The 26472-nt window shown below is 40.8% G+C and overlaps 1 protein-coding gene across 1 annotated transcript; it reads right to left on the reverse strand.

The window, feature by feature from the left end:
• Nucleotides 1-1551: 1551 nt before the first annotated feature.
• On the reverse strand, nucleotides 1552-19122 carry LOC134149203 (uncharacterized). The gene is made up of 9 exons (XM_062592114.1): nucleotides 18831-19122; nucleotides 18267-18282; nucleotides 17768-17791; nucleotides 16693-16778; nucleotides 15696-15728; nucleotides 7491-7835; nucleotides 4437-4784; nucleotides 2897-3006; nucleotides 1552-1891 (listed from the first exon to the last, which is right to left on the reverse strand). Exons 1-9 carry the CDS (start codon nucleotides 19120-19122, stop codon nucleotides 1781-1783), a joined length of 1365 nt encoding a protein of 454 aa, XP_062448098.1. The 3' UTR covers nucleotides 1552-1780.
• Between the last annotated feature and the right edge of the window lie 7350 nt (nucleotides 19123-26472).

The raw sequence follows: 26472 nt of genomic DNA on the forward strand, positions 1-26472 counted from the left end.
TATTGACTGTGTACAGCAAGCAAAGTGAGCAAACTCCATCCCAGAGGAGGGAGCCAGCACAGCCTCTCACCCACGGCGGTGCCCAGCGTTTCAGAGTCCATAACAGTGAGGTACCATCTCCTATTTTAGATCCAGCAAAACCCAGTAATCCTCCGTCCTACTGACTTGGTATAAGATGCTGCCGAAAGGATGTGCCAGCCTGCACAGCACTGTCTATTTTTCCATCGTCCTTTCACGTTGTTCGCTCTTCAAGAAATTTTATTGCAGTTTTTATCAAAAGACTTCAAGAAAGTATTTTCATCAGAGATTAATTTTAAAATGAAAAAAATTAGGTTATGTAAATAAAGAGAAAACTGTATTGCCTATTGAGGTGTTGTTCAGCAGCAAGTTACAGGGTATTTGAAAGAAGCCTTTAAACCACTCAGCAGAACAGGCTGTGCCACCTTCAAAAGCCTGAGTCTCCCCTGTGCCTGGATGCAGTCCAGCTGCACTCTCATAAGCTGTAAAACAGCCCTGCTCTCTTTAAAAACTTAATAAACATCAATAAAGACAATTCTACTATCAGCCTTGCCCCAGAAACCATAAACCACTCAGTCAGTCCTACAGTAAGGCCTCAGAACAACCCAATTTTATACTTTTCTGGGCCTGCAAGACTGCAAGCTGTTGACTTCCCACAGCTGACCCAGCCTGTGCAAAACCATACACCCCTGGAGGAAGCTGTAGCCTTTCGTTTAGCTAGAGGAGAGCAAAGCTCTTCCTAGCAAACTGTTCTAGGCCATTATCAAATAAAATGTAGGGTTTTTTTTTTGTTTGTTTGTTTTTGTTTGGTTTTGCTTATGTGAATTTTTGATAAATTCCTTTGTTAAGAGTGATTTTTGGATCAGGCTCACCCATGCCTCAGGCTGGAAATCGGGCACTGATTTTGTTCCAGACTAGTTCACCCTGTATTGTACAGAGTGTAAGGTCACTGAGCTGGAGAAATGCATTCTGCTGTGTAGTTTTAAGATATCTTGAATTTGAAACAACACCAGCATGTCGTGAACATTTCTGCTTTTCCACAAAACCATTTTGTCTCAGGCCCCCAGATCTGATCACTTTGCAAATCAGCCAGGTCAAGACCTCCACCAACTATGCCTATTTCTCTGACAAAGGCAGTAATTCCAATAATTTTTGTGGGGCCCTTATGAACTAAAAATAATTGAATCTGCACACATCTAGCACTTCATCTGTAATACGCATTCTGTCACAAAGGTTCTGAATTCTCTTCTGAAGAGATATCTTTGCTTTAATTTGCTGTTTGACCCCTTTAGCAAATTCACATGGATTCTTGAAAGAACTGCAACCCATTCATTTGTAGATCCACTGCATGTTATTAAACAGGCCTGTCACGGTCTTCCTGAACACTTCCTAAAGCTCATCACCAGAGCTCTTCATCTATCCCACCTTCCCTGGAAAGGTTATCTATCAATTAAAGAAACAAGTCTATACATCGCATCTAGCCAAATTTACAGTTCAACAGTACTGCTTTCCATACTGCATTGCAAATACATCTATAGAGTAACTGCATCTCTTTATTTCCTGTAGATAAAAGAAACAAATTGTATTTCACAAGTAACCAAAAGAAATGGAAACAGAGCTTTGGCAATGAAGTAGATATTTCTTTTCAGAAACAAAGTTAGATAGCATTTTCAATTCAACCGCTGCACCAAGTTGCTAAGGTAGCTCTCAGAGAGACTGGAAAGGAACTGTTGATCCATGCATGGTTCCTGCTAGCAAGAGGTTAATTTTTAATGCCAGAAGTCTTAGTTCCAACCAATGTGTTACGTCTAGAACCATAAGACATATCTTCATATACTGCATTTGGTTTTCTTTTCTGGAAATATTTCTTTATCTGCAAAAACAAAGCAAGCAGCCATTCAGAATCAAGCTTGAAAGGACCCCTACCAAGAAGCCAATTTACATTTTAGGATTCCAGATATTGGAGATAGAAATATTCTTTTTAAATTCCCAATGAGTTCTTAGATATCTGCGTGGGAATTGATGACCTGATCACTGAACTTTGTACCTGTCAATCATATGTAATTCTACATATTGAAGTTCCTTCAAGGTTTGGAAGTATCTGCAACACGAATAATGTTTAACCTTAAACTATACTCCGTTACTGATAAAGGTAAGGGACCAAGTCCTACAAGGACCCTTGGCTTTGTAGAATGACGTTATACTACTGCTTTTTAGCAGTACTGAAACCACAGTAGAGGGATAGCATAGAAGCCTGACCAGTCACATCCCACTCTGTGAATCTGAGTGATCTTTACGGAGAAAAAGATCTATCAGAGACAAATAATTATGGGTGTTTTCTGAGGAAAATGGATTTCTTGCATCCCAGTAAAAGAAAAATTTCTTGATCACCTTTTTTCTCTAGAAAGGGGTAGTGATGTACTCCTGGTGCTACCACCAGACACAAGGCTGTTTCACGACTTTATGTTGTCCTTGAGTTCCCCACAAAGCATTCTCTTACATCTATTACAAGATGACTAGAGACAGCTCCATCCAATTGAAAAAAAAAATGCTAACAGAGTGGTGAGTTGCCTCTTTAGAGAAATACATGCAGGAATGGAAACTGGCTGCAAACCTTACTTGAAGTTTATTGTCGAAAAGACAATTTCATCATTTACTAAATGTTACAAAGGCATAAAAAGGCACAGTCCTTACCTCCAAAATTTTACGTGAAATATGTGGCTAAGTGGAAACAAGACAAAGCCATGATTCCTTAGATTTTTCAGGTGTTTCCTTGTGTCAATCATTATTTACAAACAATATCTTGGCTATGATTGAAGGCGCTCCTGTCCACTGAATGCAGATTCTGTTTTGCTTTGGCATAGAGAAGCATACTTACATTGATGTGGTAGAAGACGCAGCATACCAGTGCAGAAATGAGCAGCACCACCGCAGTGATAAGACCATAGAAGCTCCAGGAATTATTGCTACACCATGTCTGCTCCATTTCTGCATGTGGAATTATATTATTATTATTACAAGTTATGAAGAGAGATAGAATTATATTTTTATTATGAAAAAAATTATTTAGGTCTGCAGGGGGCTCTGGTCAACAAGAAATCAGGCTCCGACAGCATGCTACACAACCACTTTTGTCATCCCATCAGTATTCTCACTGACCTCTGGGAGGCAGGGGATGAGTGTGAGTGGCAGCGAGGGGCATGCTACGAGGGTAATAGCTTCTGTATGCTAGGTCTGGGGTACCACATACTACCATCAGGGATAGGACCACAAAAAATGTTTTACTGCAGTACTATAGTAATACCAAGTGCTCTGACAGGAATATTTAGGAATTATATGACAGCTGGGTTTGGAGGGCTGCAAGCAATGCAGTCAGAAGTAGGAGGCTATTATGATCTGAGGCACATATACTGCACAGAATAGTGCTAATGGAAAGGGTTACAATTCTCTAAAACCACAATTAATCCATACCTGAATAACATAAAATCTGGTAATCACGCCACTGCTTTGATCTATAGGTATTCTTTTCTGTGACTCACATTGCTGAGTTATTGCACCAGTTAAGGCTAGTAGCATAGAATGAGACCATAGTCTGGCAGGCTGCAAATAAATCCTTTGGAACTCTTAGGCCCTACAAAACATTTGTCTAATTGCTGAAAAATCTCACGAAAGCCCACTGCACAAGTTTAAGCTGCACCAGTGAGATCAAAATCAAGAGCTATGTTGCTGTTTTTGTCCTCATCTTAGCAAATGGTTACAACACTATCTTATACAAAAAACCAACCAACCAACCAAACAAAAAAAACCCCAAAAAAACAACAACAACAAAAAAACCTCACACAACAGAAAACCCCTTCTGTCTCTGGAAAAGAGTTCAGCGTGCTCACTGAAGGAGGGTATGTGACTTCATCTGTGCTATCATCTCCAGCACTTCAAATAAACACCTGAGGACTTGATCTATGCTCCCTAACATGATCTGTTTTCAAACATAGACAAAGCCTTGCTACAGTTTTCTAGAAGACATTTATGTCACATTAGGGTCACAGAACTGATACCAGAAATACTGATTCATTTCCTGAAACAGACAGATTATTCACAGACACGCTACAATGTTTGTTGTCTGTGTTTTTTTTTTTTTTTTAAGATGTTAGATTACAGTAAGTTTTTCCTTTTTAATTTCTCCTCCAGTAGTACAAGGTAGGTAGAAACGTAGGGCCTCTTTGTGCGTGCAACACACAAAGTGCCTAGTACAACAGAGCGCAGAGGAGACCGAGCCCTCTCGCCAGACTTTCTCAAGTACTGAAACAAGTCTAGCCATAGATTAGTGCTCCATGTGGCTGTATTAAAGTTCTGTTAAGCCTTTTGTCCACCTTTTCATTTATAGCATGCCTACGATTAAACAAGCAAAAGTACAGTACCGTTAACCAGCACCATGGTGCCACTTCCATTCAGTGAGAGGACAGCGGAATTTTTAAACACTCCAACACACACGTATACGTCACTGTCGCTTTTCTGTAGGTTGTGCAGAATTATCACTAATGTCTTCTCTCGCTTTGTATAGTCCAAGCGATTTGCAAAAGCAGGAAAGATAGTTGAAATATTCTGCCTTGAAACATATAACACTCTTTCAGGTTTCACGTGAGTCTTGAGCAAGAAGATCCCTTCTTCTTCATGCGAGCTTTTCAGTGAACAAGTAATGCTGAGAGACTGGCCTTGCTGAACACTGTGTGAAAGCGGTGACTGTTCAACAACTCCATTATTTTTAGCTAAAATCGAGAAAGATTAATGGTTACCACATACATAACAGTGTGTTTAACAAGAGAATATATACAAAAGTCAGACAGAAATACCAGACCACAGAAATTCAGATATAGTGAGTCAATGTAAGTCTGAGGATATTTCTCCGAGTGTACTTAAAGAGGTTGACGTCCCAAGGGACATCAATTTTTATTAATCATTAAGCATTATTAATCAGGACAAGGGAAGCTCAAAGAATACAGGCAAACCTGAATACTTGCAAAGGGTTCAGAACATCCAAACATTTAAACTTTACTTTGGTTAAATACTTTAACTGTGGTTAAAAATAGCCAAAACAAGTATAACAACAACATGCCATATCCAAGTGATTTTGATCCTTTCCCTGAAAGTCTGAAGGGATATACATCTGCTTTACATGCTGAAGGTCCTGGGTTCAAGCCCCAGTGACAGGAAATCTGTGGGAGGTTCAACTAGATGATCTTCAGAGGTCCCTTCCAACCTTACTGATTCTGTGATTTCTGTGAACTAGGAAAGGATACAGAAGACAAACCGTTTTCACGGACCTGCAGTAGCTGCATTACATTTTATCATGAGCAAAACAGGAAAATATGTGCTAGGTCACGGGCTCTCTACTCATGAGATGGTAGCTCATTAGTGGAGGGGCTACAAGATGCAACCAGAGCGCGGCAGCTGTTATTGAAACAGTGCAGAAAGGCCAGAGCAGGAGGAACTGAAGAAAGATGGAAAAAGCTGTAGGAGTGAGGAGGTGTCCTGGGGAGCTGGGGGCTGAGAGGGCTCTGCTGTGTTTCCAGCACAGACAACAGACATCGAAGAGTTGAGAGCAAGCATAGCTTTCATCCCATGGTCTACTCATTCCCTTCCTCCCCCCACTCAAAAAAACCCCACTCTGTAGTCTTTAGCTTTATTGTGTGTGTGTCCCCCCCCAGCCTCTAGTTTCTCCCCTCGCTTCCTAGTCACTGTGTAAAGAAGTTGAAGGCAGCTTTTAGGCAGGTCTCAAGAAGACAAGCCTATGTCAGTGCACGCTGGAATACCTTGATGCCCCAAGAACTGAAAGGAGGGCTCACTGAACAAGCTCGCCTGGCTATAACGAAGGGGCTTCACATACTTAAAAGTGCTGAATGCTTTTAAAGCAACACAATTTTATCAGCTTGCCTGTGAGATATGCATCATTGCTTGCTTTCCCAAGTGAGATTAAGCTACAGAAAGACCTGGGAATTACTGATCTGGATGAAATTATATCTTCAAAAGTAGTTATTACTGACTTGATATCCAACAAGCCATTTCACTAAGTTCTTCTGAGGGCATGCCCTGTTCTATCTGACATTATCACTAACATATGGATGAGGGAATAAAGACAGGATTTATCACCTTTGTACAAAATACAATTCTGGGAAAACTGCAAGCATTTCAGAGAAAAGGATCAGAATCAAATATAGATATGTGATAATTTTAAAAAACCCATGGAGATACACTCTGAAATCAATAAGATGAAAAATAAAAATGTGTGTAAAATACTAGCTTCAAAGAAAGAAATCAAATGCCCAAATATTGTAAAGGAGACTTAAATAAACTGAAAGAAACAGAAAAATTGTTTGAAGTCTGTAACACGATGCTTACTGAAGCTACTGAATCTAACTCAGTGAGGCAAAACAAGAAAATCTATTTTTGGGCTGAACAGTAGGAGAGCAATCTCTGAGACATGAGAAGGGATGCTTCTAACCATGGCAAACTGTCTTCAGCAGGATGACTGAGCCCCATTTGGCAACACACTTTGAGAAGATAAAGGCAAACTGGAACAAATTCACAGTAAGGAGAGAAGGATGATGAGAAGTTGAGAAAACATAATCAAGAAGTTTGAAAAAGAGAAACCTAAGGGAGGACATGATCACAGCCTTCCTAGACCATTACTGACCCAGCAATCAGACAGTTTGTGTATGCCTTGGGGACAGGAAGAAAAACCTGTAATTTTTAGTAAAGAGGTTTCAGATTAGACAGTCTCACGAGAAGGATACGTATGTCTGGCAGTAAAATGTCAAAGGATGTTGTGAACTCAACCTTCTTCTAAGGAAAAAAAAAGGGAGGGGGAGAGAGAGAGAAAAAAAATCAAGACTTTTTTTTTTGGCCTATCCTTCAACTATTTGTTAAAAAAAATAAATAAAAAACACTAAACACCATTAAACACTAACTGTTAAAAAATATCTTTTAAAATAAAATCACTTGTATCTACTGATGCCTAATTCACAAACCCTGCCTAGCACCAGCTTCCCAAGTATTATCAATTTGTCATTCCAGATAGAATACTAAAAACAAGAGAGATCTGCCAAAACTGCCACCAAAAAAGGCTTATTGCTTTGCTTGTTATTCATAAAGATTTAGCTGATTGCTATGAAAACATCTGTGGGTTCTCACAGTTTCCAGACTGATATCATAACTTATGACTCATCTGAAAATCTGTAGCTAGGATCAAATTAGTCATGTATTCTCTGGGTTTTCTTGGTACTCTTCTACTTAAAGTGATTTCTTCATCTATTCAGGGAATAAACCCACACTTTCTTATAAATAAGAACATTATCTGAATCAACATACGTAAAGTTCTGTAAAACTCTCCCTCCTACCATATTTTTATCCATCTTTGTTTTAAAATATCTACCTCTATTTATTCATTCATGATATAAAAAGTAGAACTGCAATACCTCTCACCACTAACATGGTTGTCTTTCCATTTAGCTTTACATAATTGCTTTCTTTTATAAAATTGCTGCAAAGGTAGATATTGGAATCATTTTCCTGTATATTGCGCAGAGTTACCCTCAGATTTTTTCCTTCGTTTGAATAACTGGTGCGATCAGCTAAAGCAGGAAGGATAAATGAAGTGTTCTGGCTGGAAAGATATACTATGTTGGTCGGCTGTATACTAGTCCTCAAGTATGTCCCCACTTCATTTTCTGATTTTTTCATAGAGCAAATTATACTGATAGAATCTCCTTCACGGGCACTGATAAAGTCCGGTGAATGTTCAAGAAATTCATTTTCTTCACCTAAAAGTAAAAAATGCAAATACAATTGTAGTATCAGAATTTTTCTTGATCTATAAATATCAAAGTAGCTTGCAAATTACCTACTTCTCAGTCAGAACAGCCCTGTGAGCCTGGAACCTAGTCTTGCTATCCTGTATATATAGTTTCCTGGCTATCCTGAATCCTGCAGTGCTTTTGCTTTCATTCCCATTGACCTGTGCAACTCAGCATCTCCCCAGAGCTTAAAAAGTCCACACAGAAAAGATGTTTCTGTCAGTCAAGCAAAAAATTTAGTCTGTTCTATAGTTTCCCAGGATGATCCTATTAGTTCTCAAAATAAAGGCTTTATTGAACTGAGTCCAATAATTGGAACTGCTTGAGGATCTAAATCTGGAGTTCAAAGCGATCACAAATGACAGAGAATGGAAGAAAAATACAGATTTGAATAAAGTAGCTTTTAGCAACATCAGGAAACTGGAAAATGCAGTCTGTTAGGAAACAAGTTGCAGAAGGTATAAACATTCAGTCTGTATTAAGACACAAAGGTATAAAAAAGTTTAGTGAGACCCTCCAAGTTCTTTAATGATCTGAGAATTAGAAGAAACTGAATAGAAAGTATTTATGGAACGAATATTAAGGAACAGCAGAATTAAATGGGAAATATCTAAAAGAAATTGCAGTATAATCAAGAAAATAAAAAGGAAATGCAGAGCATTGCATATCTTGAAAGAAAATAGCATAGAAAGGGTTGAATAATTCAGTGTTCACAAAGCAGATTAACGATCCCCGCATCCTTACTTACCAGCTTATTTTAACAGGGGAACAAACATGGACGACAGACACAGAAATATCAGGTCACAGACATCAACAAACGGCAAGGCAGTCCAACTTGACCAGCTGTGAGGACATTCCTCCCGTATCATTGGAGAAGGAGCTAAAGTGACTCCAGATCGAGCAGCAATTGCCTCCCAAAGGAGCAGAGGAGAAAGGAGAAGGTGGCTGGGGAAGCAGAGCACGCTCAGCCTTAACAAGCAAGCAAGGAAAATCCAGGAAATTGAGCCCTGCCGGCCTCAAATTAGTACTTCCAAGGTGACCCACATTTAGGTGATCTAAATAACTGACTATACTATTTGCAGGCTGCTTGCTGTTAACTGGAGCCGGTCTTTTTTCTTTCTTTTCTTTTTTTTTTCCTCTCTCTCCTCCAAAAGAGCGGGGTCGAAGTTCAAGAGTTAGGCTGTATTTGAAGAAATCAGTAATGAATCCTGAACAACCACTAACAAAAGAATGGAAAAAACCCCTTTAATAATAAACATTCCCAATGTTTTCTCCAGCATCTTCTTCTGAGGCATGCTGATTTGTAAATAATACTTGTTTTTCAAGTCACCATCCTTTCCAGGTATTATCAAGGCAAACACAGACTGGAAGCCAACGGGGAAAAAAAGACTGATTGTTTGGAGATATATTTTCCTCAGATTGTTCTCCTCAGAGATTCACATTGCTTCCTCCAAGCAAGTTCCCAGCTTGTCCTCTATCAATAGCTACAACTGATAGGTATTTATAGTAAGGTTTTAGTGTGCCTTTAAAGATCCTGTCCTAGTAAATACCAACGTTCATTTTTTCCAGTAGTAGGCTCCACACCGTATTGTATTGCTGCAGTAGCCTCCACATTGTATTGTCAGTCTTAACAATACAGATGTGATTCCTATTGAATTACCAGGAAAACAACTCCTACTATTTCCACAGAGAACAATTTCTGAGCTGAAAGAGTGCTTCTGAGCATAAGAATTTTTCATATTTTTTTCTAAAAATTATGATCTAAAATTTCAAAGAATGTTTTTCAAAGCTCCATCTGGTTTTCCTAGCAGTGATTTTACTGGAAACCTGTTTGAGACAGTAAACTACAAAAGAAAGAAAAAAAAAAAAACTTGTGAAACAGAATAGCAGCTCTGCTGTACGTACCATTCAGGCCTGGGAAGCACAGGAGATGCAGAAAAAAGAGAGCTGTAGTTGGGAGAAGTGATATCCACAGCATTTTCGAAGGTCTTTTTAGTTCTTCTTCTCTATTACCTCACTGACGGATTAAAGACATGAAGAAAGAGTTTGGTGCCAAGAACTGGCCTGTTTTCTTCCAGCTGCATGAGCTGCTCTGCTAGAACATATTAGCTCCTTCTCCCCAGCAACTCACTGCTCTTGTCTTACTATCACAGCAGATGTGAAAGACAGAGGAAAGGTAGCACTCTCTCAAAAGGTATATTTTGCCTTTGACTTCACACTTCAAAAGCCCACAGTTTCCTAATACTGAACCCTGGAGGCAGAACTAAAAAGTCAACTCAGAGCACTCAAGTTCTCTTTACAGTCAGCTGAGGAAAGGTAGGCTCAAAGCTGCCCTTCCTGGTGCCCGAGTCAGGTAATCACCTCTGCGTTGTGACCATGTGGGAAATCCAGGCTCCCAGCAGACTTCCCAGGACAGTGCTCCTGCAGGCTTAGCAGGCTGCAAACAGGCAAGGCTTAGCACAGGGTCATTACATAGACACTGGCTGAGGAGACAGCTTGGATTAGTGCTGGTACTGGAACAGAAGGACTTTCTTGGAGCCGAGTGCAGGGCAGCGCAACGCGGAGAGACAGCTGCAAGAGCTGGGCCTGCTTAGCCTGGAGAAGAGAAGACTGAGGGGAAGATCTTATCAATGTCTGTAAGTACCCAAAGGGAGGGTGTCACGGGGATGGGGACAAACTCTTTTCAGCTGTCCCACATGAAAGGGTTAGAGGTAACAGGCGAAAACTGAACCACAGGAAATTCAACCTGAATGTGAGGAGGAATTTCTTCACTGTGAGAATGACGGAGCACTGGGACAGGTTGCCCAGAGAGGTTGTGGAGTCTCCTTCTCTGGAGATATTCAAGGCCCGCCTGGATGCAACCCTGTCTAACATGCTCTAAGTGACACTGCTTGAGCAGGGGAGTTGGACTAGATGATCTCCAGAGGTCCCTTCCAACCTTACCCATTCTGTGATTCGGTGAACTCAGAAAGCCTCTCAACAGCTTAGCAAAGGATGTCGACGATTTTACCAGAAAGTAGGCTGCCTTGTCTGTGCAGGCACAGCAAAGAGGAGAAGCCATGGGACATTTTAAAGAAGCCAGAGGCTGAGGAGCCTCCCCATTTGATACACAATATGGGCCGGCATTACTAAAACCTGGGTTTGCGGATGGCATGCTCTATAGGGAACAGATGGATGAGAGGTACTCCCTTGCTTCAGACAAATCTTAAACTATCATCCAAAGCTGCTCGCCGATCTGCATTTTGGCAATAACAACCTACTTGTTTTTCCAAGCAACAGCATGGCATATATGCTTCAGCACGTCCAAAAGCTTCATGCTTAATAACATATTCTGTAGTGCCTGCAGTAGCACAAGAGCTACACACCACTAGTAAAAGGGAATCTCACATAGGGTTCTTAGTCTCTCCTCGATGCAATAGCTCTTCTTTCAGCAACTCTTCTGGGTATACAGGAGAGTGTTCCCAAAGAGTTTCTTGCATGCTTGAAAGCTTAGAAAATTCATCGAATATTGTTAAAAACCTGAAAAGAGGCCTGCATTCAGTCAACTTTTGAAATTAGCTTTGAACTAGACCTGCAAAGGCTTACTATTGAATGAAGAAAGGAGATGCCAGAAGACCCCCTCTTATTCATGGTCTTCGTTTTTGCAATATTACAGAAATGAATCATGACACTAATCCTGGATTTTTGTTTTAGAATCACATGATGGTGATGCTCTGCGGTTTTGATTGGTATAGTACTACAAAACAAAAATCACTGAATTGAAATAACTATCATGTATCATTTAGTGAGTCACACTACTTGACATCTTCAATTAATTTTTGTTCCATAAGCAAATATTTGACTGGATATATTTATTCATAAAAATTTATATAAAACAACACAATTCAATTGCTAAGTGTAAATAGTGTAAATCTTTAAAGCTATTTATGGCAGATTTTCCTTGAGATGTGGGATGAATTGTTTCCACCTGCAGAACACAATTCAGGAGAAGGACAGAGTGAAACAGTTGTTAGCAATGCCGTAGCATGACTGGATCTGCGTGATCAGTAGTAGAATGATACAACAGACATTAAGGCAGGTGTGCCTGTGAGAGCCACACAAGACGACTTGCCAGCTTGGGACTGATTTATTTGACATACCATCACTAGGGCACAGATGTCCATAATGTTTGTTTCCAAGACATGACCAGCTCTTTGGCCTCAATTGGTATGAAGCAAGTAGATTTAAATCTGTACATCATTAAACCTGGATCTTTCAAGTTAATACAATGTGAGTTCTCAGCTAGCACTTTATCCCCTTTTCGAAGGATGCAAATTCATTTATATGAATAAAAATAGTGTAATCATCTATATAGACACACACACTTATTGTCCCTGTTAAAATATCACATGAAAGAATGCCCATGGCTTTCAAATTTAAGATAGTATTTTTGTAAGTATGGAAAAAAAACCCAACATACATCACTAACTCTCCTGGAACACAGTACACAGCTTGAAGGTGTAACAACAAGAATCAGGCACTTCCTGAGAGCACCCCCAGCGATGATATATAGCAGAAAAAAACAAAACTAAATGCACAGTAGTTAGAGTGGAAAATACACACTGGAGAAAGGGCACTGTTACAAAACAAATCTCAACAGAAATTTTCTACCTATGAAAAATCTTCCAAATTGTTGAGGTTAAAACACAGTAAAAGGCTGGCCCATACCTGATTTGCATGCTCCTTTCCCAGGTTATAGCTGTAGCCCTGCTCGTTCCTTGGGACAGAGACACAAACCAGCCTCTTTATCGTCCCTTTTGAACACAGTCCTACTCTGCTGAGAGCTAACAGCAATCCTGTTCTAGAGAAAAACAGTAATTGCAGTTGTGCCAAGGAGCTGTATAAAGAGGTAAAAGCTCTGTTCTTCTCTAACTCCTTGCATAATCTGGGCCCTTTTCAGGCAACCTTAGCTTTGGTTTATTGAGTAAACACATTAAAACATGCATCATGATACAAGATTTCACAGCTGAATCAGTCCACATGACATACCCAAGATTATCTTAGATCAGCATAAGTGCAAATCACTCTAGGGGAAAAACAATGATCGAAAACCACTCTCCAGTGCCAGACAGCCAACTTCAAGCCCAGAGACTTTTCTGTATTTCTAAAAATTAATAAAAAATATGTTTGTCTTCTATTATGAGCTTTTCAAGTTAGGTTTAATTGTGGCAAAGCTCAAGAGTCTCACAACATCCCACAGAAATTGAGATTTACTGCTGAAAGCTGCAGTCACAGGTTGATGGCTAGGCTGAACCATGCCAAAAAAAAAAAAAAAAAAAAAAGAAAAGGCAAATATTCATCTCAGTTTCACAGATCTGCTTTTACAATTGTGATGCTGCTCATTTTTGCTCAGAAGTCTGATAGTTTATGGATAATGCAAGCTTCTGAGGATTTTGTCACTCATGTTTGATTTGAATAATCTTCTAAAGATCACATACTGCCTGTGAACTACCAAATGGGGATCTCTGAACTTGTCAATCGGTGTCTGCATGCAGCATACTCAAACCTGTCTTCAAATGCAGAAATACCGTGCTCTTTTCTGACACTGGAATACAGATGGTTTATCAACATGCACACCTTTCCTATTCGCTTGAGGTACTATTGAAAATGTCCAACACAAAGATTGCCAGTCTTATGATCTGATTTGCCAGGATGATTGACAGTATATCTTTGTCCATCCTGGGAGGGGGCAACGGCCTCCACAACCTAGTGCCTTTCTGAGGGAGCTGGGTACGACCCTCTCATCCCTCCTGTGCAGGACCAAGTGCACAGAGCAACTGCCATCAGTAGCAAATGTTTACTCAAAAGGCTAAAGTACTCTGCAAGAATTAAATAAACCCAGTCACCTGTACAAACTGTCTTCTTGTGGAAATCTACAGACCCCCTAGCGAGTAGAAGATTAATACCATGCCAGTGCTATTGTGTTATGATATAGAAAACAGGCACAGAGCATCTGCCTCAAGGTTCAAAACATCCTTCCTGAGTATAGATAGGTTGTTACGAAGAATTGCAGATGAACTGATAGTTTCACACATCAGTCACTGCTGTCTTCAATGAAGTTGCAGAAGCTCTCCGGAGCTCTCATGTTATTCACAAAGGCCTGGAAGCTGGTAACAGTGACAACCACAGTTCTCTGTGAATGGATAGAATCACAGAACAGTTAAGGTTGGAAGGGACCTGTGATGATTTAGTCCAATCCCCCTGCACAAGCAGGGTCACCTAAAGCATGTTGCACAGGATCACGTCCAGGTGGATTTTTGAATAGCTCCAGAGAAGGAGACTCTCAATCTCTCAGGGCAACCTGTTCCAGTGCTCCGTCACTCTCATAGTAAAGAGGTTTTTCCTCATATTCAGATGGAACTTCCTGTGCTTCAGGCTGTGTCTGTTGCCTCTTGTCCTGTCGTTGGGCACTGCTGAAAATAATCTGGCCCCGAAAGCACTGTATTTGTAAAAAATCACTATGAAATTTTGTATAAAATGAATGTCTATTTCTTCAGCTGAGGGCTGCACTTCATCACTGAAGAATATGCTGTTGGTATAAAGGCTTGTTTTTTTCCCCTCAATTACAGATGGCTTTTAAATAACATCGATCTTTTCCATTTCAGGATCCACTGTATCACCAGTATCACCACCTGCAGAACTGAAGGAAAAATATCCGGCTACCAAAGACACAGCTTTTGATTTCAGTAAGAGGTTGTGCTCGTGCTTGGAGATCTGTCCAGTCTGTGTCCAGGTCCATGTGCTCCTGGACCAAGCATTGCTCTGAAAGCTGGAAGACTTTCAGTCTCTTAGGCCCAAGGAAGCTCCCAGTGTCTCTGCTGAAACTCCCTTGGTTTCCTGTGACAAGTCTTTGCATTAGAAGGGTTGCAGAACAGGTCTGAGAACATCACTTGGTGTTACACCTCAGGGCAAGACTGCAGCAAAGTCACTAACTGTAACTGTAATTGAGCTATTTCACCACAACTCAAAGTTATCCAAACTGTTCCAACGCAGTATGTCTTAATAGTGCAACTGCACTGAGACTACAGTTGTGTTGTCTTCAGTGGTTTCTGCAAGGATGTGTGCAAATCGTATTTTTCATGAATGGCTGTTTCATCTAGCTGTAGATATTTAAAAGCCTCAGCTCATTATTACTGGCTTCCTTCGTAGGAACAAGAGAGAAACAGGCACCTTCACAGGGTAATTCATTTGTCCCTCCTAAAACCTATTTTAAGATGAGATTAATTGCCTTCAAGATATTTCTTGCTCTCTATTCACTAGAAAGGAAGCTGAAGATAAAAAGCTTAACTAGTTGGTTAGAAGTTAGTTAATGTATAACTCAGAATATTAAGTATTAGACTTTCAGATTTGAATGGGTGAACTACACCCCTAGAAAGATGCAAGCAACCACCAGAGGAAAGGCAACAAAGAGTTTCTGATGAAAGATTGGGTATTTTAGTAACTGAGATGAAATATCTCAGCTCCTAGCATTACAGAGGGTCCCAGAAACTCAGAAGCTGGCTCCAGAATGTAGGGAAGAAAACTGCAGGTCCAGGTCAAGGTGTGTCTGAGCATGCAAATGATTAACACGTGAGTATGAGAACCACTGTAGGGTCATGCATGGGCACAGGACTGGAGCTGTGGGATTAAAATGTATTGGCATAGCCTTGTTGCAGTGTGGAAATGGACTTACACTAAACAGTCTTAGTAAACACCCCTAGTCTTTCTTTTAACAATCCCATTACACCATAGTAACGCAACTTCATCGTTTACCATAACTAAGCCAGATATTCAAAAGTCTTCTCTTACTTGTAAAGATGTGATTATGCACTACGAGCAGTCCTAGGGAAAAAATACCAAGAAAGTACTAGCATTAGCGAGGATTTACTTGGAAGAATCAAAACTAATATTAAAAACTTGCAGCCATTTTTTTTTCCAATTTATATTTATCTTAAAATGGATACCAGTGAGTTGCCCAGGAATTCAATAGATTCACAGCCCTTGTGCTTTTTCTCCAGCTCCACACCGAATATGATATAACTGAAATGGTACATTTTGGAAGGAATAATACCTTGCCAAATGACACTATGAGTGCATCGCAAGTTCTGTACTCTGGTGCTGCGCAACTTCCAGAGAGATGGTTTAACATTAACTCAGTTTAGTAATACTGCAGTCTGCTTCATGGAAGAAGGAGTGGAGGAAGGCACAGTGGAGGAAAGCAGTTATTTCTAGAACATGTTATCCACACAACTCCTTTTACTCCATAGAGCTTATCCCAGCCTCTTCCATGCATACTAGTTTGTAGAACACCCTCCTGGGCAGTGGTACGTTTTTACTGGGAAAGCCGCACAGCACACCTCACTTCTGATCTTTGCCATAGCCTGTGCACTGCTTTCTGGGTTGCAGTGTTGCAATCTGAGACTACTCTAAGGAGCTAGGCAATGTTGAGGTAAGGCTGAGAGGTGCAACCACTTGGCTCTACTATTTTAGCAAGGAGGAAATTTATTGTGTGTGTCTTTTTCTTATTGTGTGTCTTTTTCCCGATGAAGCCAGATGACTGGGCACTGTGCCATGGTGCCAGATGCAGAGGTGAGGTCCAGACCAGCTATTAGCCCAGCTTCCCTTCCCAAGCAACATCATTTAGTAACTGCAAAAACAATTCAATGGAAATGAGATCCAGCAAGAAAACTGCGTATACTCCCCTTTTCATGAAAAGTGTTGCGCCTAAGCCAAGTTACCATAAGAAATAGACATTTTGTCACTTTATACCTTTACAATTTCATTTTTTTAGAACATGATACATTACCAGCACTACAGCACAACCCACAAAAACCACAAACATGGTAATGATGCCAAAGGTGTCTTGTTTGCTGAGTGAAGATGACGAGGAATCTGCAGGGTAGAAGAAAATAAAGAATCCAAGTGAATCAAGCAGGTGTGCCAAGACAAGAGCCTGCTCCGTAAACATCAGCTAGGAAGAACTGGGCCTGATACTTCTGCAAATGTACCTCTCAAAAGCTGATATGAATAACTGACAAATGAGAGTAGAGAATAGTCTCTGGTTTAAGATGCCTTAATGGGAGATACCTGTAACAAGATAATGACACTATTCACATTCAGGGCTAATTCCTGACTTTCCAACACAACAGACACCTTTGAATTCAACTCTTACCTGAATTAATCAAAAACAAAAGGTGCTTATGTCCTGAAAATGGAAAAAGGTAAAGAGTTCTACAGAAGACTTTTAGCGACTTTATTGGAAGCCACTGTTTTGCTAAAACAAACAAAAAAATGCAATCTGTAGAAAAGAAAGGCTGGAAAAAAACCCACTCTTGAGGATGCCATTTTTCTGGATAGTGTCTGGATAGTGTACATGCCAGGAACAGGGATCTGAAAGTCCAGACATTCAGCAAGGCAATATATCCTTCCTGATGTGTTCAAAGACCACTAAAGAAATCAGGTTTGACCAATTTTTCAAAGCCTTAAATAAAAAGAATTTAAATATATTAATAACTAGAAATATGGTCTAATTTGGAACACATTAATAGAATTGTCCAGCACGCATGCAAAAAAAAGCCACATTTATCACTTATGAAACTTGTTGCACACCCACTAAGTGCCTTCATTGCCCCTTCTCTCAATGTCCTTGAGCCTTATAGGATGCAAGGGAAATATAAACCACAGCCTATACTTGTGCCCAGGCCAGGACTCAGCACGTATACAGGCTGAGGTGACCTCTCTGAGCCTGGATTGATAGGGCACATGTGGATCCACGGTGGGAACATAGAGTACACTCCCCAAAACCTGTAAGCCACGTTCACAGCAAGCTGTCTGAGCAAAACCGTCTCAGAGCTAACGTCAAATGAAAACGCAGGACTAACCGGTAAAGATGCGGAGCAATGAGCCTTTATCCTTTTCACCTGGCAACTCAGTGTAGCAATGCAAGGAGCTGCTGGGCACCGTGAGCTGGATCTGTGCTGCACAGCAAGTCCTCCACCCTGCAATGATATCCTCCCTATTCTCTGGGAAAGCTGAAAGACAAGCGTTAACTAAATATCTTATGAATGGTCGATATTTATAACCAAGGATTATAGCTTAAAAGGGTGGATTTTTGTTTCAGCAAAAAAACGTTGAAATGGCTACAACTGTACTTTGTTCAATAAATGTTCATATAAGTTGGACTGTTCAAATATTTACCCCAGCTGATGAATTGATCTAGCAGCCCATAATGAAAATCTTCAAATTAGGAGGCAAAAAGTGTTTTTACACTTAATTAAGAACACCAGAAGATTTGTAAAAAGCTTTTCATTACCACTCTATAATTAGAACTCTGTTGAAATAATTAATAATTATGACAATGTTTTTGTACACTCCCTTTACCCACAGGAACCAAGCTCTGCAAGCAAACGAGCAGCTGTGGCATATACGTCTCACAGGGTGCATCTCGCTCCCAGCCTGCATGCCTCTGAGATATAGCTTATTCTTGGCCTAAGATGTGGAAAATAGATGCGTCTTTGTCCTTTAACTTAAAGGAGAGGAAGAGACAGGGCTGGAGTTTACTTCTCAAAATAAAGAGTATACTGCAATACTTTAACTTATGGATTGCTCTCATGTAGGTATTCTACAGCAGGAAGCATAAATGCCAGAAAGAGAAGTTTTAGAGCGGTCAGAAATGAAAACACACAAGAGGTAGTTAGGCTAACCACATTATATCAGGGTAACTTGTGTATTATCTGGATCTCTACTGGCATACTTTTAAGTAGAGTTTCATTTGAAAGAGTTTCATTTATTTTTACAAATGACTGTCTTTTCTTCATAAAAAAACTGCTCTTAAGTTAGTTACCTCATTAACCTCACTATCTGGCCAAGTATGTAATAGTTTTGTTTCATAATCAGAAATGTATTTTTTCATCTGTTCAGAGCTAGTTTCCCAGCTAAGCATACCTTCAGCTTTCAAGATGCCACATGAATCTCCTATTCCCTCAGCTTTTGCCCAGATGATGGCATAAATTCCTTCTGGGAAAGTATATGCTTGCTGAAAGCACATAGTGACATATGTTTCATCGGTCACCAGCTGAATTACTTCATTTGAAAATATCTTGTTTTGTGTTTCACCAATTACAGCACAGCAACTGAAATTGGAAAACTCGCATACGCTGATATCACAGTGCTTGCAGTCATAGGCTGTCACTTTTATGCTGCCTTTTGTCTCCTCAGCGGGGTTACCACTGGGCATGGCAGTAGCTGCACGAGAAAACAAAGAAAAAAAATATTTCCTAGCATTTTTACTCATTGCATTTTAGTGTTAGAGAATAGAACTAGTTTAGGAGTACAAATCCAGTCCCAGCTTAGCAGAGAGTAGGCCCATGGGCAATTTTTATAAGGTACTGTGCCTAGTCCCCAAAAGAATTCTGGAGGTAGAAATACCCCCACCACCACTGTCGCTGGGGTCTGCACTAGGAAGCTTGGGAAGGGAGCCTTGGTTGAGCTAAGAGATTGTATACCCAGCTGGGCCCAAAGGAACCACCCTTCCTCATCTTCGATCCTTCCAGAAATCCTCGGCACAATCCTACCAGGTATATCTCCAGCAGATATCCAGATCCCAGGACAAGGGAAGCCCCCAGGTCACTGCTGCTGTGTCAGTTCAGCATTCCCACAGGCAACAATTTTCCAGACAAGCCAAAACGCACCATCAGCCTGGCTGAAGCGCCCAGAAGAGCTCAGGGTTCGGGGGGCGGGCTGGGGGAGGACACTCACGCAATCAAACAAGGAGACTCACTTAAAAGGGGGAATGAAAGGGTCAGAAGCAGGAAACATAAATGCATGAAGAGGAGAGAATCCATCAGGCTGTCCCAGCTGCTTGGCTCCGCCGGGGTCGGACACACTCCTCGATCCTCCGCAATCCCTGGGCAGGCTCACCAGGCTCTCATTAGAGTCACATCTCTGCTGAGACACTAAATGTGATGTTTAGCATTCATTCCTTTTTTCTTTGTTTTTCTCCAGTCAAGAAAAAAAATTCCCAGGCCAAGTGCTGCAAAGATTCTCCAATTCAAGAAATTCAGAATAAAGACAAAGAAAATCTCATGGTGCTCAGCTGCTTTTGCACCCTGAGTTGGGGCTGGGGGTTCAGAAGACAAAAATCTGATTTTTGGGGGCCAACAGATGCCTTCCAAATGCCAAACCAACCCCTCTTTCCAAGCATGCATGCACCCCTGCAGTAGAAACCACATTCTTTCTGTAGAGAATGGGAAATCTCTCCCTAGCCCAGCAGGCAGGAGGCTCCAGGTCCAAGTCATCCAAGTTGTTCTAAGTAGTGCACCTCCCCACACATACACACTCTCTAATTAGAAGCACATGCAAATAAATAACTTCTGACACCTCCAGAACCCATAAATAAACTAAATAAGAAAGATACCTTGTACTGAATGAATGTTTCATTTGACCCAACACAAAACATTAAGTTTCAAATTAAATCTTACTTTCAATTAAAATGATGTGAAATAGACCTTCAAATTAAAAAGAAAAAAAAACTTTAAAAAGAATTTTTAAAAAGAATATTTCGAGGTTAGTCAAAAAAAAGGTGTCCAGGGTCATATCAATGAAATTATCATGAATTAGTGAAGCGTGTTTTAGGAAAAAAAAAAGTTGTTTTCCTCAAAAAAAGGGGAAAATGGGAAAACTCATTTAGCTTTCATCACTAGCCTACTGCTGCAAAACAAAACAAACCATACTGCTTTGTTCTGTAGAGCTTCTCATTAAAAAAGTTTTCACTAAAATAACTGGATTTATCATTGCCTGAGAAGCACATCGAGTGAGTTTTAAAGATAACATTATGCATTCCTCAGCAAGAGTTAATAACTGCTTATCTGTGCTGGGCTGTGCTAATGCAGGCAAATCCCACCCTGATGCCCAGAAGCAGATTAGGCAGGAGGACCAACACCAGCAAACACAGACCCTTCTGGCTTCTGAAGCACAGGAATGGTAGAGACTGGTTGCAAAATTTCCTCTGAAATAAAGTCTCTCGCCCTTGCCAGTGCAAGCCTGGCAGCACCACTGAGATCTGCTTTTCTGATTCAGGGGGCACCCCAGCAGTGCAATCTGTCCAATTCCACTTTGCACCACACGGGGGACTAGTTTTTCCATTTTACACATTTTCATCCTCGTCTGCACAGCCTCGCAAGTCAAGTTTTTATTCTGTCCCTGCAGTGTCTTAACAACAGCCAGACTTTCAAATAAGCTGAGCTGGTGCTTCTGTCCTCTTTCTATATATCTAAGGATATTTCCTAACTTTTGGGGTTGATTTTCTTTTTTTCTTGCAAAACTAGCTCAATCAGTGCCATTTCATACCGCTCCCTTTAGTCTTCTGCTCTTTGTTCTCCAAAAATGTGGTTAGTTATATCTGCACTCCTCTGCTGCAGGCCAGCCAAAGGAGTGTCACCAACCTCGTCCTTCTTGGACTACATTTGCTGGCTAGATACAGTCCTCACAGTCCACTGTCAGTGCATTTAGTAGCGTTCACAGGTTAAGGACAAAAAATGGACTTTTCCCAGCAGCTTTCAGCCCCAAATCCCTATCTTCTGTCCTTGTTCATTCTACCTTCTCTTCCAAATACCACTGCATCATCCTTGCTCTACTTCAATTCTGCTCACAGGACATCTCCCTTCTTTCCTGTGCTGCTAGTCGTCTTGTCTTCTTTTTCAAAAGCCACAGCCCTGTTTGCTAAATCCCTGTCTTCCTCTGCCCTGCCCCGTGATCTCATATTTTCTCTTCCCCTGGCCTGTCTTACAGGCTTCTACAGGGTTGGCAGGTTCCTGCAAGTCTTAAGTTGTCCCGGCCACCTTCTCCCATCAGTTTTAAGACTACTTTAAAAATAGACCACTCAAATCCAAAATGAAAACACTCACTTTACGGAAAACCTTTCCATAAAGATTTTTGCGTGTTTGTCTTTCATTTCAACGCAATACAAACTTTCAGTTTGCAGAGCTACTGAAGCAAGTTACCTACACAGTTGTAATGAAACTATGCCAGACCCTACCAGGGGACTGGCTGCCAACAAAAGGCAAGTAAAGTAACAGCCGCAAGGATCTGGACCTCCTTCACCAAAGACGCATCATTCTTAAGCAGCTGATGAGCTTTCATCCAGGTCAGACCTGATGCCACAAACTGGCCCACCTACGATAACTGGTAGAAAGGAAGGGAATTTAACCAAAAGGGAAGATTGTAGAGCCCTATAATGCATTTCTTTTCTTTTTTTTTTTTTCTCCTTGAAAGGGAATTTTGAAGTACAAATCTAAAACTCCTTTTCATTTTCTTGTAACTTCACAGCGAACGCAATGTGACACTCAAATAGCTCCAGCATTTATCCAGGCACAAAGGAACATCATTCAGGCAATGGCACTATTTCCTCCAGAAGGAAGGGCCCAAGCTAATTCAATTCCTATCTCAAAAACAAAGGCAACAGGATGCAGTATTTTGGTTAGCCACTTTGATCTTTTAACATCAGTACAAATTAAGCCAGTCAACAACAACTTCCGTGCGTTCTACCCAGCCTCCCGACACTGACCACGGCACAGCTCAGGAGGGGCAGCTGTGTCTCCTAAGCACACTCCAGGGCTTTGCAGCTTTATGAGCTTTTTCATATATGGCTTACACGATGAGGCAAAACTGTATTTGTGGAATAATGCAGTAAACTTTCAGAAAAGGCTTATCCGATACTCCAAGTAGCTTATGGGCAGGACTTAAGTCTCAAGCAGTTTGAAGGAAATGATGCTATCAAATGAAGGAAGGAAGTAGCAAAATGAAATAAGAGGAGCTTCAAAAGATCCTACAGATTTTCTTTTTCAGGGTAAGTTCTTTCCTGGAAATGGAGTACAATTTATAAAAGAGTTTTAGTATCGTATTCAGCAGATCAGCAAGGTGAAACTGGTTTTGAAAATAGCTTTCATGAAGCTTTTGCGATAAAGAAAAATGTACAAAAGTGATGGAAAAAGACAAAATAGTCATTTCCACCTTGAGCCCGTGAGCAAACTTTGCTTTCCCATTTTTAACAAGCCAGTGAAGACAGCAACCAGCAAGACACTGTCCTTGAGCTATGAAAAACCAGCAAAACTCCAATGGGCAAACTACAGCACTTCCATAGAGAGGTTCTTCTAAACCTCTTTCCCCACAACCATTCAAAAACACTGCTGAGGTATTTGTTTCCAGTTTGCAGTATATTAAGGTAAGCAGAATTAACTCCTTCACTAGTTTTCTTTCTTTTATTTTAAAACCAATATTCTTTCTTTCTGATGCTTTCTGTTTCGTTTTTGGTTTTGTTTGCCTTTGAATCTGGACATGTGGAAGTCCCCACCAATCCTATTTGGAAGCTTAGCCCTAGCCACAGGGAATACAACATACAATCAGTGACAGGTTTGATGATAGCTTCTTATGTAAAAGGAAAGATTTTTACTGCAACCCTCCTGGCAAATTATCCTTTGTCTTCAAGTAGAGCAGAAGGGCAATTTAGAAAAAGAGGGTATTAACAAAACATGTTAAGTAAAAAAAAAAAGTAAAGTTAAAATAATGAAAAGTAAAGATAAGAAAAATAATGGTTAAATTGGCTATGGGGAAAATTATTTGAGAATTACATGAAAATAACAGATGTGTTTCACAACTTTTGTGGTTGTTTACAGTTGTACAGAACTGCACTGCTTGGTTTGCATTTCACGTGAACACTGTGAAAGCAGTGCAGAGCCACAGGAAAGCTGGCAGCCCAGCACTGAGAACTACAAAATTTTCCACTCACTACCTGTAACCCTAAGTCTTCCCTGCAAACCAGATGCAGTTTCCCCACCAATTTACCCATGAATAAAACATACTGATGAAGCTCAGAGTTTACATTCCTAAAAGCATGCAAAAGCTAAAAACTGGCTCATGTTTGCAAAAGAGACTGTAAATTCAGGAAGAAACCTGACAATTGCTTGAGCAGCCACAAGAGTGAAAAGCCACGTGTAAAGATAGATTCTACTCAAATATTTGGAAAAAGAATCAAGATTGTAAAGAACTCTTCCTTATTTAGAAAGATCACATACACTAAGTAACAGACACTTGTCCTCGTGAAGAAAACATAGAACACATTCATTTCCCTTCTCCCCAAAACATCTTTCTGCACATTCTTAAATGCTTGCCTGAAAAGAAGAAACAGGAACACTTTGTAATAGAAAAGACCAGCTGTAACACCTCACAGAGAATAATGCAATACAAGTACCTATGCAGTGACATGTTTCCAAAGAAGCCTTTAAGTACTCTCTCCCAGGACGCAAGTCCTGCAGCAGGAGACTCCACGCAGACGAGCAGGCTGTCCAGCGGCCAAGCATTCGCTCCCTCTCAGAGCCTTGCACATCAGATGCAGAAGCTGTTGGGATCACTAAAAAGAAAAGGAACAGCAACAGATTTTCTCCTTTAAAAAGCAACTGGATTTTCACTTTCATTTCTGGCAAAACTCAGGGCTGTGGTGCCTGGGGGTGAGGGAAGGTGACTGAGCACTGCTCCCTGCCACTCCCAGCTGTAAACCATGGAAAAAAATCGCACCTGCCTGCTGCACCGCAAGAATGCCACCTTCACAGGTGACTGGGTATTAATGCTCTAGGTATTGTAACAGGCACATAAAACGGGCTGGATTTGAGATCTGCTCCTGGGTCTTTTACCAACCGGCCAGCTGCAAGAGTTATCCCAGAGCAGGAGGCAACCAGACGATTTGGCTCAATGCCCAATCGGGATTACTGTTGAAGGAAGGCCTACCAAAAGAAGCATGGCTCAGCTTGCACTTCTGACGTGCGACTGAGCCCGTGTCCCTCACGCACCCCGCCATGAGCAGTTGTGCCTGTCCAGACTGGAGGCAGGGGAGACAGCCTGCCCACCCCTCAGAAAGTCAGGGAAACCCCTCTAATTCCCCAAGCCTCTTTGCAACTCATGGCAAATAACGCTCATCGGCCTTAGCAGAACACCTGGAGATCAGTGCTATCTGTACTAATTTTTCAATGGATCACTTTTAAAATTACTCTGTAGTTTCTCTTCAGTAGAGCAACTATTACTTATTAACTCTGATCATGGAATAAGGACTTCCAGGTTGTGTTCAGCAGTGTCTCGCACACTGAGTGCTCTGATATGCCTCGGCTTCTCTTCTCTCCAGTGACTCACAGGACTGCTAGAAGGCAAATATTAAGAATGCCAGTTATTTCCCTTACCTTGTATGCTTTCTTTAGGCAGAGCTCACTCTGGTCTAGAAGGATCACCTCCAGTGTGTGTAAAATGCATTTGTATCTCTGGAGGAAAAAAAACAAATATTGACATTGGTGAGCAAAGAGACAAATGCATCAGCTTCCAGAAATGAAACAAAATGGTGCAGCCACCCTCTCAGGAGGTCCTGGAACTGCAGTTTTTTCATTATAGTTTGCTCCTCTCGCTCTAGGATACTCTGTTTAACAGTAACTTTACTGCAAGCTTAAATATAAGACAAATGTTTGTCCCATTCACAAGTAGTCCATGCTGCCAAACTTGCATTTATTAAAATAGGAAAATAAAAATAATAATTTTAAAGAAATCTGAAAGCTGAAGCTAGTCTCATCCATGTGGCCTCTCTTCCTAATCTGTGATTTTGTTGCAATCCTGAAAGATATCTGCTTAAGTTCAGCAGGAAACGTTCTTTTTGCAGTGGTGACAACGTTGATAAGAGAGGGCAGACAGGCTGCCGGCGGTCTGCTTGGAGACTCCAGCTGGGAACATACAATCTAATACAGGCTCCCTTCCCTTCCCCTCCCCCCCCCCCCCCAAAAAAAAAAAAAAAAAAAAAAAAAAGAGAGGGGAAAAAAAAAGGCAGGGACAGTCCCATGGGGCTGTGCTGCAATACATCTGCAACCCGAGAGCATTCACAGCAGTGCTATTGTGGCAGCTGCAGGATTTCCTTTTCCCATTCCCTTTCACCTACCTGCTCATATTTCAGGACAAGTATCTTGCTTGGGCTTGTCCAGGCTCCTGGACACCTAATTCTTCATAGGTTTCCTGTCTCAGGGAAACGTGTCACAAGCTTGTCCTTGCATATTCAGTCTGGGCAGACAGGATTCAGATTTTCCATAAGGTCTCAGTTCTGACATGATAGGCATTTACACCAGGCCAGCTCATTGGTGCTTTTATGTCATCTACTAAGGCACATGGCAAAATATGAACTGTTTTCGTACACATTAAAAGATAGGAGAGAAGTTGGAGTCCAAACATGGGATTTTTTGAGAAAAAGGGAAGGATTTCAGTTATTATAGCCATCCATCTCTGAGCAATTTATCACTGAATGTATAATAATCTGTTCACAGCTTATGAATAAGTCAAATAAATCTGCTATATTTTGAAGAAGTGGAAGGGCATTGCCTCCATTAAGATCCCTATGCCTCTCCTGCTAAAGTCCCCGCAAAGAGAAATAAGGAGAAATACTACAATGTCTCATTCCACAACTAACTCCAGGAAGGGAGAAAAATGCAATTTTACTCACTGCAGGCATCAATTTTCTTATTAGATTTTCATTCTGCCTTCTGAGAAATAATATAGTAGACTGAAG

The sequence above is a fragment of the Rhea pennata genome, chromosome 19, assembly GCF_028389875.1.
Source record: "Rhea pennata isolate bPtePen1 chromosome 19, bPtePen1.pri, whole genome shotgun sequence".
Lineage (NCBI taxonomy): Eukaryota > Metazoa > Chordata > Aves > Rheiformes > Rheidae > Rhea > Rhea pennata.